General features: G+C 66.2%; 2 protein-coding genes across 2 annotated transcripts in view; one reads left to right on the top strand and one right to left on the bottom strand.

Moving 5' to 3' along the window:
- Positions 1–881: 881 nt before the first annotated feature.
- Positions 882–5,763, top strand: CKM (creatine kinase, M-type). Its single transcript, XM_077840373.1, is given in 8 exon segments — positions 882–1,074; positions 1,843–1,997; positions 2,264–2,329; positions 2,331–2,397; positions 3,213–3,384; positions 3,941–4,064; positions 4,755–4,944; positions 5,585–5,763. Coding segments are annotated over 8 exon segments (1,146 nt in total).
- A 2,292-nt stretch (positions 5,764–8,055) lies between these two features.
- The window catches only part of MARK4 (microtubule affinity regulating kinase 4), a 58,718-nt gene continuing 50,577 nt past the window's right edge, over positions 8,056–16,196 (bottom strand). The window contains exons 14-17 of the mRNA XM_077840367.1: positions 15,626–15,729; positions 14,070–14,330; positions 11,237–11,281; positions 8,056–10,113 (exon numbers count right to left, since the gene is read on the bottom strand). Of these exons, the coding sequence (XP_077696493.1) occupies positions 9,780–10,113; positions 11,237–11,281; positions 14,070–14,330; positions 15,626–15,729 (744 nt within the window). The 3' untranslated portion in view covers positions 8,056–9,779. The remainder of the gene's footprint in view (positions 10,114–11,236; positions 11,282–14,069; positions 14,331–15,625; positions 15,730–16,196) is intronic.

Here is a 16,196-nt window from a genome sequence, read left to right as displayed (position 1 = left end):
TGCCCTGAGCTCCCCGCAGGGAGTCCCCCTGGACGGGACACCTGGGGAAGCCTCACCCCCCCCACACACACAAGGGGCTGTGCACCCCACCCCCACAGTCAGCAGTGACCCCAGCCAGTGGGTCACACCGATGGGTTCTTAGTGGCGGGGAACACAGCGTGGAGCAGATCTCGTTAGCACAGGCAGTTCCAGCAAAGTCCATCGTGGGGGGAGGGCCCAGAGCGCTCCCCTCTCAAGTTCCCCAACCGCAGACGGGCCAGCTTCCAGCAGCTGAGCCTCAGTCACACCCAGCTGCCCTCCTCCGTCCTCGGTCTCTTTCCTGGGCAAGCAGGTCCCCCAGCCTCCACCTCTTGCTTTGTTCTCCAACACCTCCAGCTGGCCCCTGCAGAGGATGGGCCCCGGCCCTCAGTGGCCAGACTAGAGTGTTGGCCATTGTCTGTGCCCAGGCAGCCAGCCAGCCGTCAGACCTTCCCGCTAAGGGTCTCTGCAAGGCTCACACACCCTTGTCCACCACCTAGATACTTGAGTAACACAGGGGAAACCGAGGCACACACACTATTCAGACAAAACATTAAGAACATTCCCACTTCGTCACATGGGGTCACCCTGACTTAGGTGCCGCTCCCCCCTGGAGACCTCAGGCTGGTGCAACTAACACAGGATGCCTGGGCCCTGGAGGGAGCAGGGGGACGTACCTCTGTCTAGGATGCGGCTACGCCCCTGTAGGGTTGCTCTGCTGTCGGGCTCAGGCGGGTGGGGAGATGGGCATGGGAGGCTGGCGGGATCAGCCCCCTGGGCATGGCAGAGGGGGCTCCAGCCGGCGGCTGCCCCCGGGACTCAGCAGGCCCCTGTCCCAGCAGGACTCGCCCCCGCCCGCCATCATGCCTTTCGGAAACACCCACAACAAGTACAAGCTGAACTTCTCGGCGGAGGAGGAGTTCCCCGACCTCACCAAGCACAACAACCACATGGCCAAAGCCCTCACCCTGGACGTCTACAAGAAGCTGCGGGACAAGGAGACCCCCAGCGGCTTCACCCTGGATGACATCATCCAGACCGGGGTGGACAACCCAGGTGGGCGCCAGCCAAGCCCCACTCCCAGGGCCGACATGTGTTCTCAGTGACAGGGCTCTGACCCCCGCCCCCAGGAAACCTCCTGCCCCTCACTCCCCGCCCCCCTCGGCTCTCTCGCTGCTTTGGACCCGTCTAGCTGGGCTTGGCAGCCGCTGTCCCCAGCCTGCCTGCAGCCGGAGCCCTGACTCCCCAGCCTCCCCACCCGGAGGTGGGGTGGCACCCATGCCATCCCACTGTGACACTGAGCAAGGCCCTGCTGGGGATGAGCCAGGATGGGGCCCCTAGGCCTTGGGAGGTGCCTGCCACTGAGCAGGGTAGATACCTGGCCTTTAGCCCTTGGCCCCTGGTGGGGGGGCACTGAGGGGAGCCACCTCTTGTGAGCTCACCCCCCCTGCCCCTCCGTGCATCCAGGATCCTGGGAGCCCTGCCCCACCCCGCTGGTCACTGCAGCTGCCCAGCCTGGTCTGCTGGAGACTCCCCCCCGTTGTCCCTTGGCCTCCCCCACAGCCACTGGCAAAGGGATAGGCCGCTTGGGCAGGGCGGCGGGGAGTGACCCCCTGAGCCTCGTGAAGAGGGGTTGAGCCCTTCCTGCTGCCCAGGGGCCTGGTTCCTGGCTTGGCCGCCCCCTCGCTGGGGAATGGGCCCAACTCACCAAGGAGCAGCAGTGTGGGATGCCATCCAGCTGCGCCCCATGGCAGGCCCCACAACCCCTGTGCCCCCTGGCCCCTCCACACCTGCCCAGTCTAACCCCCCCGGTGCTGCCTGCAGGGCACCCCTTCATCATGACAGTGGGCTGTGTGGCTGGGGACGAGGAGTCCTACGATGTCTTCAAGGACCTGTTTGACCCCGTCATCCAGGACCGGCACGGCGGCTACAAGCCCACGGACAAGCACAAGACCGACCTGAACCACGAGAACCTGAAGGTGTGAGCGGGGGGCATGGAGGGCTAGGATGGGGGATGGAATGGGGGTGGGGGAACGGTGATGGGGGATGGAGAAGTTGCGGGGACTGGGGCATGGGTTGGGGTCACTGGGACTGGGTTGGGGGAGCAGGGGTCGTGTTGAGAGAGGGACCTGACTCAGCTGGGGGCCAGCGGCTCGGGCAGGGCCCAGCCTGTGGGGACCAGGTGCTCCGAGCCTTGGGGCCATCCCGGGGCATTACAAGGTCTGGTTCCCTCTGGCTCACGCAGGGCGGACATGACCTGGACCCCAACTACGTGCTGAGCAGCCGGGTGCGCACTGGGCGCAGCATCAAGGGGGTACACGCTGCCCCCCCACTGCAGCCGTGGGGAGCGCCGCGCCATCGAGAAGCTCTCTGTCACCGGTAGGGCTCTGGGGCCAGGCCCCATCCTAGAAGTAGCAGGGATGGGGCAGGTGACAATGGGACAGGCTTGGGGCAGGGCACCTGCAGGCCAGGACTCGGGTGCCCTGGGTAGGGGGAGGTTTGGGGGAGGGCTGGGTGGGGTCCCCACAGGCCATGAACTGAACATGTCTTGCGGGGACGGGGAGGGTGACCCCTGGGCCAGGCTGTCAGTGGGCTGAGCCACTCTCACTGGCTGGGGTGGGGGGGAGGTGTCTGTGGGGCCTGCTTACTGTTTATGGGGCATGTTGGGGGAGGGATCCTGCTGGTTGGGGGGGGCTAGGGGGATGAGTTGTCACTGGGCTGGTGAGATGGGGCTGTGGGGGGCCATGAGTGGGGTGCAGAGGAGTGGGGGGTTTGATGCTGGGTGCAGGGGAGCAAGGCATTGAGGGGGCTGGGTGCAGTGGAGTGGGGGGTTGGACACTGAGTGCAGGGGAGTAGGGGGGATTGGTGCAGGGGAGAGGGCGTTGAGGGGGCTGGGTTTTGGGGTTCTGGGAGCAGGGGCAGTGTGGCATTGAGGGTCCTGGGTGCAGGGGAGCAGGGTGTTGTGGGTGCTGGGGCACTGGGTGCAGGGGAGTGGGGGAGATGGGGGCAGGGGAGTAGGAGGGGTTGGGCGCTGGGTGCAGAGCAGCGGGGGGCAGGGGAGTGGAGGAGTGCATGTGAAGTGGGGGGTTGGGAGCAGGGCAGTGGGGTGCTGAAGGGGTTGGGCTCTGGGGCAGAGGAACCATGGGGGTGGGGAGCGGGGCCAGGACCAGGGCTGACCCCTGCTCTCTCCCCAGCCCTGAACAGCCTGACTGGGGAGTTCAAGGGCAAGTACTACCCCCTGAAGGACATGAGCGACAAGGAGCAGCAGCAGCTGATAGACGACCACTTCCTGTTCGACAAGCCCATCTCGCCCCTGCTGCTGGCCTCGGGCATGGCCCGCGACTGGCCCGATGCCAGGGGCATATGGTGAGCACCAGGGCCCCCAGTGCCACTGGAGGGGGAGTCTGGGTGGGGGGTCTCAGTGCCAGGACTCCTGGGTTCTATCCCTGGCTCGGGGAGGGGAGTGGGGTCTAGTGGTTAGAGGGGGGGGGAGTCTGGGAGCCAGGACTCCTGGGTTCTATGCCCAGCTCTGTAAGGGGATGCTAAACTGTTATGTAGTTTCACCTCCAGGTGGCGCTGCATGCTCCTTCCCTTATCCCTGCTCCCCTGGGCCCTAGGGCAGAGCACTGGGGGGGCTGACAGACGGGGAAGGTCACCCCGTAGCCTGCCCGTCCCTGGCACAGGGCTGCCCAGCTCAGAGCGGCCCTGCAGCCCAGTGGGTACAAGCCGGACAGGCAGACGCTGGCCCAGAGGCCTTTTCCCCAGCTCTGCAGCAGCTGTGACAAGGGGGGCAATGGGGTGGGGGGCACGAATGGGGCAGGGCTGTGGGGCTGGAGAGGAGTCCCAGCCCTGGGCGTGCTGGCTGTGCCAGGCTGGGCAGAGGGGTCGTGCCCATGCCGTCACACCGCTCTCTGGGTTGCAGGCACAATGACAACAAGAGCTTCCTGGTGTGGGTGAACGAGGAGGACCACCTGCGCGTCATCTCCATGGAGAAGGGCGGCAACATGAAGGAGGTGTTCCGGCGCTTCTGTGTTGGGCTGCAGAAGGTGAGCGCCCCCCTCCTGCCCCGGGAGACAGCCCAGCAGTCCTGGCTCCCAGCCCCCTGCTCCAAGCCACTGGACCCGCCTCCCCTCCCAGAGCTGGGCTAGAACCCAGGAAGTCCTGGCAGCCAGCCCCCATTCTACGCCCTAGGCCCACTGCCCACCCTGGTGCTGGGAGTGGGGGTGAGGGCCAGACAGCTGGTGTACAGGCACCCTCCAGGCTGCTGCACTGCCCCCTGCTGGCGGAGAGTTTCCTGGGAGAGATGCCCAGTGCCCTGGGACCTTGAGTTTGGAGCATCTGTTTCCCCTTCCCTGCCCAGCTCTGGTGTCAGCTGGTGGGGGGCATCCCTGACACTGGCTTAGGGTTATTAGGGGGTAGGTCCTGGCTGGAAGGGGGTGGTTAGCAGAGGGTCTGTCTGGTCCTGGCTGGGGTTCATTGTGTGTGTGGGGGGGGGGGGGGAGAGGGGGGCAGTCCTCTCTGGGGTGTGTTGGCTGGAGGGTTGTTGGAGGACCTGTGGCTGTCCTGGCCCTGGCTGGGGGGTGGGGGGCTGGCTGGACCCTGGCTGGGGCAAGGAGCTGTTGGGGGAGGGGATGGCCTGGCTGGGAGTTGTTGCGGTGGGGGGGGGGCACGGGTGGCAGGCTGGCCTGACCCTGGCTGGGGGGCACTGGCTGACAGGCTCTCTCCCTACCCGGCAGATTGAGGAGATCTTTAAGAAGGCTGGGCACCCCTTCATGTGGAACCAGCACCTGGGCTACGTGCTGACCTGCCCCTCCAACCTGGGCACTGGCCTGCGGGGCGGGGTCCACGTTAAGCTCCCCCACCTCAGCAAGCACCCCAAGTTTGAGGAGACCCTCAAGAGGCTGCGGCTGCAGAAGCGCGGCACAGGTGAGGGGCGGGGGCCACAAGTGGGTGTAGGGTGGGGCTGGGGACACGTGAGGGGCAGGGGGCACAAATAGGTGAGTTTACCAGGGGCTTGGGTTGTAGGGAGTTACAGGTGGGGCTACAGGAGTGTGGTGGGCACTTCGGTAGGGCTGGGGTTACAGATGAGGGTGGGGGCATAGGGTTGGGGGAGGGGACTCAGGTCGGGGGCAGGCCATACAGGTGGACATGGGGATACAGGTGTGGGGGGTTACAGGTGGGGAGAGGGCTGGGCTGAGCCCAGCAGGGGCAGTCTGAGACTCTGCGGTGTGGCCCTGCCCATCCCGCAGGCGGAGCTGTGTCCCACTGCCCCCAGCCCCTGGGGTGCCCTCAAGCTGGTGCCCTCAAGCGACACTGAGGGGCATCTGAGAGGCTCTGGGCAAGGCCTGGAGTGCCAAGCCTGGCTGACAGGAGTGGGGGGCAACCAGGCAGCTGGGATGTGGCGGGGCAGGATACACGCTGGGCCATAGCTGCTGCATGGGGTCTCCAGGGGCCGGGTGGCTGTGGGCAAAGAGGCCAGGCTAGGGTGGTGGGGCCAGGAGGCTGCCAGAGCTGCTCCGCTGCAGTGGGGTCTGGCCTCAGCTGCATGGCGCTGTGCCCCCCCCAGGTGGCGTGGACACTGAGGCCGTAGGTGCCGTGTTCGACATCTCCAACGCCGACCGGCTGGGCTTCTCCGAGGTGGAGCAGGTGCAGATGGTGGTGGACGGCGTCAAGCTCATGGTGGAGATGGAGAAGAAGCTGGAAAAGGGCCAGGCCATCGATGACATGATCCCAGCCCAGAAGTAGGCGCCTGCCAGCAAGCACGTGTGACCTAATAAAGTAATGATGGCCCCCTGGCAGCCTGTTCTGTGTCCATGGGGATCCTGGCAGGAGCACAGGTGGGGAGAACAGCCCATAATTCCAGGTGGTCTGGCAGGCAGCACGTCCCAGTGCCAGCCGTGGGACCCTGTGGCAAGGGGCTGTCAGGCCCTCCCAAGCTCTTCTGCTCTGGGGAAGGATAGGCAGGAACCACCCTCCCCCCACCCCAACTCCCAGGTGCGTGGGTGCTGGGCCAAGTCCCTGGCTGTGGAAGGCCCTGAGCTTGGAGGGGGTCCCACGCTTGGCCAGAGCAGGCAACATCAGCCAGTCCCTCTGCTCGGCTGGTGGGGGGCACTGAGCACCCAGGGCTGGCCTAGCTATATCTGAGCCCCCCTGCTATGCGCTGGCCTCTGGCTGTTTGCTGCCCCCCATCCCCAAGTGCATCTTGGGGGGCAGCTGCCAGCTGTTTCCCAAGCCCCAGAGTTGATGGCCTTTGCCTGGCCTCACCCGAGCTTCAGTGTGACTGGGGACAGTGTGACTGGGCCAGGCCAGCCCCAGAGCTTGTGCTGTCCCCCAGGCTGTTGTGGTAGGGCCCAGGTGGACAGGGTGAAGTTTGCTCTGGGGGATGCTGCCCCCAGGGCGTGCAGCAAAATGCCCACCTCCACTCTGGGCATAACAGCCCCTGGCCTCCCTGCATGGCTGCTTGGGAGCCTGGTGCGGTGGCTTCCCCCGGTGGTGTGCAGGACATATGCCCCATGATCTGCGTGCCCAAGGAGCCATGTGCAAAGGGCTGTAGCCCAGTCTGTACAGGTGCCAGGGGGTGTGGCTCAACTGGGGGTGGTCCAGCCCTGGCACCACTGCTCCAAGGAGCTGGGGGTCCTTCCCAGTCAGGGCCCCCTCCCCATGGCTCGGGCAGCAGGTGAAGGACTCATCCATGGGGCCCTGTAAAGCCACATTGGATGGCATCCTCCAGCCCTGCTCAGTGCCTGCAGCCCAGTTTGCCCTCTCCTAGGGGCTGGCACGTGGCATTAGAGTCTCAGAACCCACCTGTTTGCCCAGAAGCCACCATGCCTGGCACTGGAGCTCAGCTTAAAACTCCTGAGAGGTACAGAGGCTCCGCTCTGTCAGCTGCCCATCTCCCCGATTCCGGGAAGCGGGGCTTTGAGTGAAACGCACTGAGCTGCTCTCTGGGACGCTGGCACCATTGGTGAATGTGGGTCTGAGCCTCCAGAGAGAATAGGGCAGAGCTGGAGGCGGGCAGCAGCAGCACTTGTGTCCTCCAACCATCCCACCCCACATGAGCCCCCAGCTGTGTCCACCTGGCCCTACCAACCTTCTCATCACATCAGATCTCAGCTGTGCCTTCTGCCTCCCCATGCCCTCCAGCCCCCTGTTTCATGAGACCCCAGCAGCACCCTCCAGCTCCCTGCCCTCCAAGCTGCCCACCCCAGGCATGCCCATGCAGAGGTACAGTCTCTGCTCCCTCTTTGCTGGAGGGGGCTCCCCTCTTGTCACGGTCCTGTACCCTGCTCTCCTGCCAGCCTAACGGGTGGCATCATCCGCGAGGGAAGCATGGAAGCGTAGTGCATGGCAGGGGCTGGGAGGGGGGAAGATGGACACACCATGTGAAACAAGCCCCAGCTGCCAATTACCCTTGAGCAAAGCAGGGTCATCGTGCATGCAGAGGCCAGGCACCCGCCATCCTCATGCAGGGGCCAGTGGAACGCCTACCCACGGCCCAGAACCCCCCTCCTCAGAGGCATTACTGCTGGTGCCAACCTGTGCCTCACACCACGGCTCTTTGGGAGAGCGGCCCAGGTTTCCCAGCACACGCAGGCTCACACTGCCCTGCCACGTGCTAGTGGAACGGAGACAGGACGGGAAGTCCCACTCCCGTAGCCCCTGGGACTTGCTGGGCCGAGGGCACCACCATAACATCCCCGTACAGACGGTGCCTGTGGTGGGCAGGGCCTTGAACTCACCTGCACGCTCAATACACACCCCTCTGTCCCTGCAGCGAAATCCCCTGCACTCTGCCCCAAGCACCCGGCTGTGGGCACGGACCGCTCTCTTGGAGGGGTGGAGCAGGTCTCAGGCCGCCTGGGTTCTACCCCAGGGCAGCCTCCCCCAACACAAGTTTGTTTGCAAAGCACCGTGTGCTCCCGGGTGGCAGCCCAAGGGTGGAGACGGAGGCAGGCCTGCGTTGTGCCCATGCCCGGACAGACAGGCGAGACCTATGCCCACGTGGCAGTGAAGCAGGAGCCAGACGGGGCGGAGGCTTCCTATGTTTATTGGGGGTCAATACAGACTGGCGCACAGGGCTGGAATAACTTAAAAATGTCCCAAGGCTACGAGCTGGCTCGGTACTCTACACAACCCGAAGGGACTCCGGGGCTATTTACAGGGGCTGTACAAGAGGGGAGGGCCCAGCCCGGGGTGGGGGGAGACCCACCAGGGCTTTCCCGGGAGCTGCCTGTTGCTTTGCTCTGCTCTTTAAAAAATGGGGAGGGGAGGTGTCAACAGGCCCCAGCTGGGACCCCCCACCCAGCCAGGATGCCTGCCACCCAGGGGCGCCCCCTATTGCCAGGACACCTGTCACCTAGACACACCCTCCAGCCCCATGGCCAGGACCCCTGCTGCCTTGCTTACAACCTCCTTTATTCCTCCCAGCCTCCAGCCCCTCAGATCAACACCCCCCCCTCCACAGCAGCCCCCGCAGGAGCAGGGCATGAGGCCAGACTGACCCCCCCAGCCCTGGGCATGTGTGGGCAGGTCGTGCCCATCCATGGGAGGTGCAGCCGTGCCAGGCCCCAGGTCGTACCAGCTCCAGTGAGACCATGGCCCACCTGGGGCCCTGCCCGCCAAGGGGGCTGTGCCCCGAGTAGCGCCGAGTCCCCCTGGAGGTCCAGCCTCTCCAGGAGCTGCCTGCAGGGCCCCTCTCAGCCACTGGCCCTGAACTGAGGCAGCCAAGCAGGGGGGAGGGAGGGCTGGGGTCAGAGCTGCCCCCAGGGAGGGAGCACAGTCCCTCGTGCTGCCCTGGCAGGGCTGCTATGCAACAGGGATGAGCACTTGCCCCACAGCTCCCAGCTCCATCCCCCCTGCCCCCGAGCTCAATCAACACCATCCTACCCCCACCCAAGGGGCATCCGGGGCCCGAGTCATTGCCATGGTCTAGGCTGGGACCACCCCCGGGGACCCAGCACTCGCCCTGGCACCTGCTCAGCACTGCTGTGCCTAGAGCGGGTGGCCCCTTGTCCCTGTGCTGGGGGGCCACGTCCCTGCTACTGGGAGACTTGTGACCTCTCGGCCACCCAGGGAGATGGGGCTCCCCTCTGGCCCAGAGCTGGAGGCGGCCGAAATGGTGGGCCCATGGGCTACACTGCTGTCCTGAGCGTCTCGCTTCTCACTCCGGCCCCACTGCATCACCCCCAGCCCAGAGCCCCCGTCCCTACCCTCAGCCCACAGGGGCCTGTCAAACCTGGAGTGCCTCACTGTGCCCTGAGCCCCCCCACCCAGAGCATCCCACCCTGCCTCTCCCAGAGGGCCCTGCCCTGTCCCTGCCAATGCTATCACCTCAACACCTGCCAACGTTGGGAATGCCCCCACTACACTGGGGCCAGTGGCTCAGTGACACCCCACAATTGGCCTGGGGAGCCCCCTCCTGTGCTAGGCTGGGCATGCCCCACTGTGTGTGGGGCAGCCCTGGCCCTGGCCCCAGCCCAGCAGAGCCAGGCCCAGCCCCTCGCCCCAGAGGGGAACGGTGCCCAGTGCCCTCGCTCTCCCTGTGAGCCCCTATGAGCAGCAGGGCAGGCCCCAGGCCTAGGCCCAGCAGAGGACAGGCCAGGTTCACAGGCCAGAGGAGTCAGGGGCATTTCCCCTACAGGCCGAGCTGCTGGCCAGATCCATCCCAGGGCTGCACTGGCTCCAGGCCAGGGAGCCTGGGGGGACCCCCCACCCCCAGTGAGGACGGACAGGCCGCTGGGCGTGGGGAGCCATCCAGGGCTCTAGAGCTGCAGCTGGCTGGCAATGCTCGTCACCACGGTGCGGAAGGCCAGCGAGGTGCCAGCCAGGCGCCGGAAGAGCACGCCGGTGAGGCCAAGACGCTGCAGCCGGCACACCTCCGCCTCGAAGTGGCAGAAGTGCTCGCTGGCGCTCTTGGCGTGCGTGCAGGACAGGAGGAAGGGCTCCAGCTGGCGGCAGCAGCAGCTGGCCGAGTCCGTGGCCTGGCGCAGGGCAGCCATCATGGCCTCGGGGGGGTGGGTGCTGGTCACCTTCACATTCCAGGTACATCGGAGCAGCCGGGGTTCTGCTTCCTTTTGATTCCAAGGTAAATTGCAACTGTGGGCGGAAGGAGCAGAGGGGGCGTCAGCCGGGCGGGAAGGGGGCTGCAGGGTGCTGTGCTGGGTCCCTGCCCGGGGGCTGATAGGGGTGGAGGCAGGTGCTGCCACAGCACCAGAGCAAGGGGACAGTTGTGTGTAGAGACCAGGTTCTGGGCAGCCCCGGCAGGGCAAGGCAGCTTCTGGGAAGTCCCAGCGAGATGGGACAGGGCAGGGCTGCCCCAGCAGGCAGGTCGGGGAGGGACAGGGCTATCTCAGCAGGCTGGGACGGGGCAGGACGGGGCAGGCCCAGTGGGCTGGGATGGGGCAGGTCGGGGCGGCACGGGGCAGGCCCAGCAGGCAGGTCGGGGCAGGACAGGGCTATCACAGCAGGCTGGGACGGGGCAGGACGGGGCAGGCCCAGTGGGCTGGGACAGGGCAGGTTGGGGGTAGCACGGGGCAGACCCAGCAGGCAGGTCGGGGCGGGATGGGGCTATCTCAGCGGGCTGGGACGGGGCAGGGCGGGGTAGGACGGGGCAGGCCCAGTGGGCTGGGACAGGGCAGGTCGGGGCGGGACGGGGCTGGCCCAGCAGGCAGGTCGGGGCGGGACGGGGCTATCTCAGCGGGCTGGGACGGGGCAGGGCGGGGTAGGACGGGGCAGGCCCAGTGGGCTGCCCCAGCAGGCAGGTCGGGGCGGGACGGGGCTATCACAGCAGGCTGGGACGGGGCAGGGAAGGGCGGGATGGGGCAGGCCCAGCGGGCTGGGATGAGGCGGGACGGGGCTGCCCCAGCAGGCAGGTCGGGGCGGGACAGGGCTATCACAGCGGGCTGGGACGGGGCAGGGCAGGGTGGGACGGAGCAGGCCCAGCGGGCTGGGACAGGGCAGGGCAGGGTGGGATGGGGCAGGCCCAGCGGGCTGGGATGAGGTGGGACGGGGCTGCCCCAGCAGGCAGGTCGGGGCGGGACAGGGCTATCACAGCGGGCTGGGACGGGGCAGGGCAGGGTGGGACGGAGCAGGCCCAGCGGGCTGGGACGGGGCAGGGCAGGGCGGGATGGGGCAGGCCCAGTGGGCTGGGATAGGGTGGGACAGGGCTGCCCCAGCAGGCAGGTCGGGGCGGGACAAGGCGGGGCAGAGCACCACGTACCTTGTGAGCGCAGGTCCCCCGATTCTCTCAGGTTCGTCTGCGACCCTGTGGCGAGGACAGAGGAGCAGTTAGTGGCCGAGCCGAGGCTCTGTGCTGCACTCAGAGGGGCCAGCGGTGGGTGCTGGGCACGGGTAGACGGGGCTGCTCCCAGACCCAGAGCCGCTGGTGGGCTAGGCCGTGAGGGGCCCGCGTGAAGGTTTCCTTTAAGACAGAAGAGGTCTCTGGCCTGGCAGGCTGTTGATTCCTCCATAGAGTGGGGCAGAGGGGGAATGACGGAGGGCGTCCAAGGCTGCTCCGGATGGGGCGCGCTGCCCCCGGGTCCCTCAGCCCTCCAGACGAATCCGCATGCCGGTAGCTAGGCCATGGACCCGGCTGGGCTCCGCCCCGAGCAGAGCAGATGGGGCAAGATGGGAGCAACTGGGCAGGGAGGGGCAGCATCTCTGCCACTTTGGGGGGCTGCAGCCGCCCCCCACAGCTGGATGCTGCATCACGAACCCCTCTGAGAGCTGCGGAAGGAAACCCCCATTCCCCCCTCTTGCTCACAGCACTAGGGCCCAGAAGGACCCAGCGTAGGCACCTCACCCCACACAGCCGGGCATGGGCACAACCAGGGGGCTCAATTCTGGGGCTGTGATGCAGAAAGGCCCTGCCCTGGGGGAACCTCTCTGTCTGGGTGTATGGGACACCCCACAGGCTGCAGGAGCAGGTGGGGACGAGGGGCTTTTGGAGAGGACCCCAAGTATGCTCAGACCCCCCCACAATATGAGCCCTAAATGTCTGTATGGTGGCATGGGCAGGGACCTGTGACGAAGTGGGACTATTCTTAATGTTTCCTCTGAATATTGTGGGGGTGCCTCAGTTTCCCCTAGGCAGTTCTTAAGTGTCTAGGTGGTGGGGTAAGGGTGTATGATCATTGCAGAGCCCTAGAGGGCAGGTGTGTGCAGGGGTCTGGACACAGAGAATGGCCGACACCCTGTTTCCTGGCAACTGATGGCCTGGGCCCTTCCCTCCTGCAAGGTGAGAACTAAAGGGTTGGAGAACAAAGGAATCAGGTGCCCTCCTGGCCCGGGAAAGGAACAAAGCCCAGGGGAGGAGGGGCTGGAGGGAGTTTCAGTTTGGGGCTGGCTGGGGACATGGAGTGAAGTGCAGATGTGGTTGTCTGGCTCACTGGCCACAAAATGGACCCAGCTGAGGGGTCGGTTCTCTGTACCTACAAGCCCTGTGTTAGACCATGTTCCTGTCGTCTAATAAACCTTCTGTTTTACTGGCTGGCTGAGAGTCACGTCTGACTGCGGAGTTGGGGGGCAGGACCCTCTGGCTTCCCCAGGACCCCGCCTGGGTGGACTCGCTGTGGGAAGCGCACGGAGGGGCAGAGGATGCTGAATGCTCCGAGGTCAGACCCAGGAAGGTGGAAGCCGTGTGAGCTGTGTGTCCTGCAGACAGGCTGCTCACAGAGAGGAGACTTCCCCAGAGTCCTGACTGGCTTCGTAGGGAGCAGATCCAGAGCATCACCCAGGGACTCCGTGACAGGACCACACTGCCCTTGGGCACAGGAGCCACGGCCACAGCCCGGCCACTCAGCCCCTGGGCACAGGACGCGTGCCCTGTGGATTGCGGTGCACCTACAGCTCCCTGCTGTCCAGCCAGATCCCACCCCCCTCCCCGAATAGAGCTCCTGGGCGAATAGAGCTCCCGGGCACTGGGAGATCCCCCGGCTTCCAGGCTGGGGAAGTGCAACACAGGACCTGGAGTGAGAAAGAAAAGGTAGGAAGGGAGAGCAGGCGAGGGGGAGACAGAGCGAGGGGGAGACAGAGCGAGGGGGAGACAGAGCGAGGGGGGAGCGGAAGCTGCGGCACTTACTGATTTTGGCTCCTTGAGGCACAGAGGCGCCAGAGACGCACCTGTTAGAGTTCTGCCGCTTAGACGGGTCAAGAGTGACCCTGAAACAGAGAAGGCCGGAGTGAAGGGGGAGCAGAGAGCTTGAGACCAGAGGCAGGAGGTGCCCAGGCACACGGCTCATGCAGGGAAACTTGGCGCCCAGACCCTGGGGCCCAACCTGGGGGTCCGCACAGCACCCCCTGCCAGGAGAGGCTGGGACTAGAGTAGCTGGGAGCCCCCCACAGCCACCACCCCCACCCTGCCCCCCACAGCACCCCCTGCTGGGAGAGGCTGGGACTGGATTTGCTGGGAGCCCCCCACAGCCACCACCCCCACCCCGCCCCCTGCTGAGAGAGGCTGGGACTAGAGTAGCTGGGAGCCCCCCACAGCCACCACCCCCACCCCGACCCCTGCTGAGAGAGGCTGGGACTAGAGTAGCTGGGAGCCCCCCACAGCCACCACCCCCACCCCACCCCCTGCTGAGAGAGGCTGGAACTAGAGTAGCTGGGAGCCCCCCACAGCCACCACCCCCACCCCACCTCCCAACAGTGCCCCCTGCTGAGAGAGGCTGGGAGCTCCCGCACAGCACCCCCTGCTGAGAGAGGCTGGGACTAGAGTAGCTGGGAGCTCCCCCACAGCCACCACCCCTACCCTGCCCCCCACAGCGCCCCCTGCTGGGAGAGGCTGGGACTGTATTTGCTGGGAGCCCCCTGCTGAGAGAGGCTGGGACTAGAGTAGCTGGGAGCCCCCCACAGCCACCACCCCCACCCCGCCCCCCAACAGCGCCCCCTGCTGAGAGAGGCTGGAATTAGAGTAGCTGGGAGCTCCCCACTGCCCCCACCCCGCTCCCCACAGCGCCCCCTGCTGGGAGAGACGTGGGCTGGAGGAGTTGGGAGTGTCCCCCCCACAGCCAGCACCCCTGCCCCACGCCGAGTGCTGGGCTTGGGGCACTCACCTCCGCGTCAGCTTGGAGGTGAGTTTGCTGAAGAGGTTGGAGGTGGCGCGGCTGCGGCTCTGGGGCAGCGGCGTGGCCTCGTGGGACAGCGTGGGGGAGGTGGGCGGCCCGTTCTGCACGGCCCCACGCCGGTCCCGCACCTGGCCCCCGTGGAAGGTGCTGCGGATGGTGGTGCCACGCGAGAGGCGGGTGCGGTCCGAGGACGACGTGGCGATGCTGTGGCTGGAGGGCGACGCGGGGGGCACCCGGTTGGCGATGGAGCTGGGGGGAGGGGAGAGAGCCCCACTGTGAGCCTCTTATGTACACCCCTTATGTATTCTCTGCCCCATAACCCCCATGCACCCTTTGCTCCCCACCCCCTATGCACCCCCTGCCCCATAACCCCCCCCTCTTCTCTCCACCCCCTATGCACCCCATGCCCCATAATCCCCACACACCCTCTCCTCCCCACCCCTAATGTATTCCCTGCACCATAACCCCCATGCACCCCTCTCCTCCCATGCACTTAGTACTCTATCAATGCCCACGCACCCCTCTCCTCCACACTGCTTATGTACCCCCTTCCCCATAATTCCCACAGGGTAGGTGGGGGAAGGAGGCCCTGGGAGGTTATCCCAGGATCCATCACGGTGCTGCCCGTGGGGCACTGCTCGGGGGTTGGTGGAGGAAGGGGGCCCTTTGAGGTTATCCTGGGACCCATCATGGTGCTGCCCACGGGGCACTGGGGGGTCGGCAGGGCAGGGGGCCCTGCGAGGTTAACCCTGGATCTGTCATGGCACTGCCTACGGGGCACTGGGGGGTCAGTGGGGGAAGGGGCCCTGAGAGGTTACCCCGGGATCTGTCATGGTACTGCCTGCAGGGAACTGAGTGGGTTGGCAGGGGAAGGGGGCCCTAAAATGTAATCCTGGGATCCATCATGGCACTGCCCGCAGGGATGGGGGGCGGGGGGGGCGTCGGTGAGGTCAGGGAGCCCTGCGAGGTTATCCTCCGATCCATCATGGCACTGCCCGTGGGGCACTGGGGGCTTGGTGGAGGAAGGGGCCCTGCGAGGTTATCCTAGGATCTGTCATGGTACTAACCGCGACGCACTGGAACAGGGCAAGTGGAAAGTGGGACAGGAGCCAGGGCGGCCAGGGTCCACGGGAAGGAAGGGGTTGGGGTCGGGGGCGGCTGCAGCTCAATCATGGCTGATGCTTGTGTGGGAGAGGCAGGGCCAGCTTCCTCCCCCACCAAGGCTTTCCTCTCCCCCACCAGCACTGCCCATCCCTTCTGTCCCCTACCCGCCCCCCAGCCTTACCTAGACTCAGGGCAGCTGCCTCTGCCCCTCACACCCCTGGGCGGGGGGCGGGGGGCAAGAGCTCCATCCCACTGCCTGAAAGCCTGCCCCAGCGCAGCAGCCCCTCCTGGAGGGAGGGGAGAGCGACCACCTGTGGCAGCCCCATCTCAGAACCTGGGATCCCCCTACTGCCCCCTGGGCCCATCCAGCCTGTCATCTGCCCCCTCCCGGATCAGACCCCTGGGCCGCTCCAGCCCAGCCCCCGTCTCAGCCCAGCTACCTGTTCTCCTTGCCGTTGTGCAGCAGCGAGTGGCGGTCGGCGCCGGGCCGCTCCGTGCACACGTACGTGTTCCTCCGCGTCATCACGCTCGACGGGATGTTGTTCTGCGAGGGACCGAGCGGGGCTGAGTCCAAGATCTGTGGGGCCCACCCGTTACCCGCCACCCGAAGGGGCAGGGACATGGGAGCACCAGCTGCCTAGGAGACAGGCCCGTCCTCTGGGCCACATGCCACTTCCCTGGCACCCCCCCTACCGCCCATGCCCCGTGGCACACACCACCCGCCAAGGTACCCTGCCCTTCCCCCGGGGGCACATGCTGCTCCCCAAAACACTGTGTTGGTCCCCTACGGGCACACGCTGCTCCCCAAAGCACCCTGGCCATCCCCCAGGGGCACACGCCACTTTCCCCGGCTCCACTGCTCATCCCTCCCGGGGGCACACACCGCTGGCCCCCGCCCCACTGCCTGTCCCCCCTGGGGGCACACAACACTCCTCCATCCCTCCCAGGGGCACATGCTGCTCCCCCTGGCACCTTGCCCCGCTCCCCATCCCCTGGGGCACACACCACCCT

Source organism: Eretmochelys imbricata, chromosome 23 (genome assembly GCF_965152235.1).
Source record: "Eretmochelys imbricata isolate rEreImb1 chromosome 23, rEreImb1.hap1, whole genome shotgun sequence".
Taxonomy (NCBI): Eukaryota; Metazoa; Chordata; order Testudines; family Cheloniidae; genus Eretmochelys; species Eretmochelys imbricata.
This window is presented reverse-complemented; position numbering and strand designations above follow the sequence as displayed.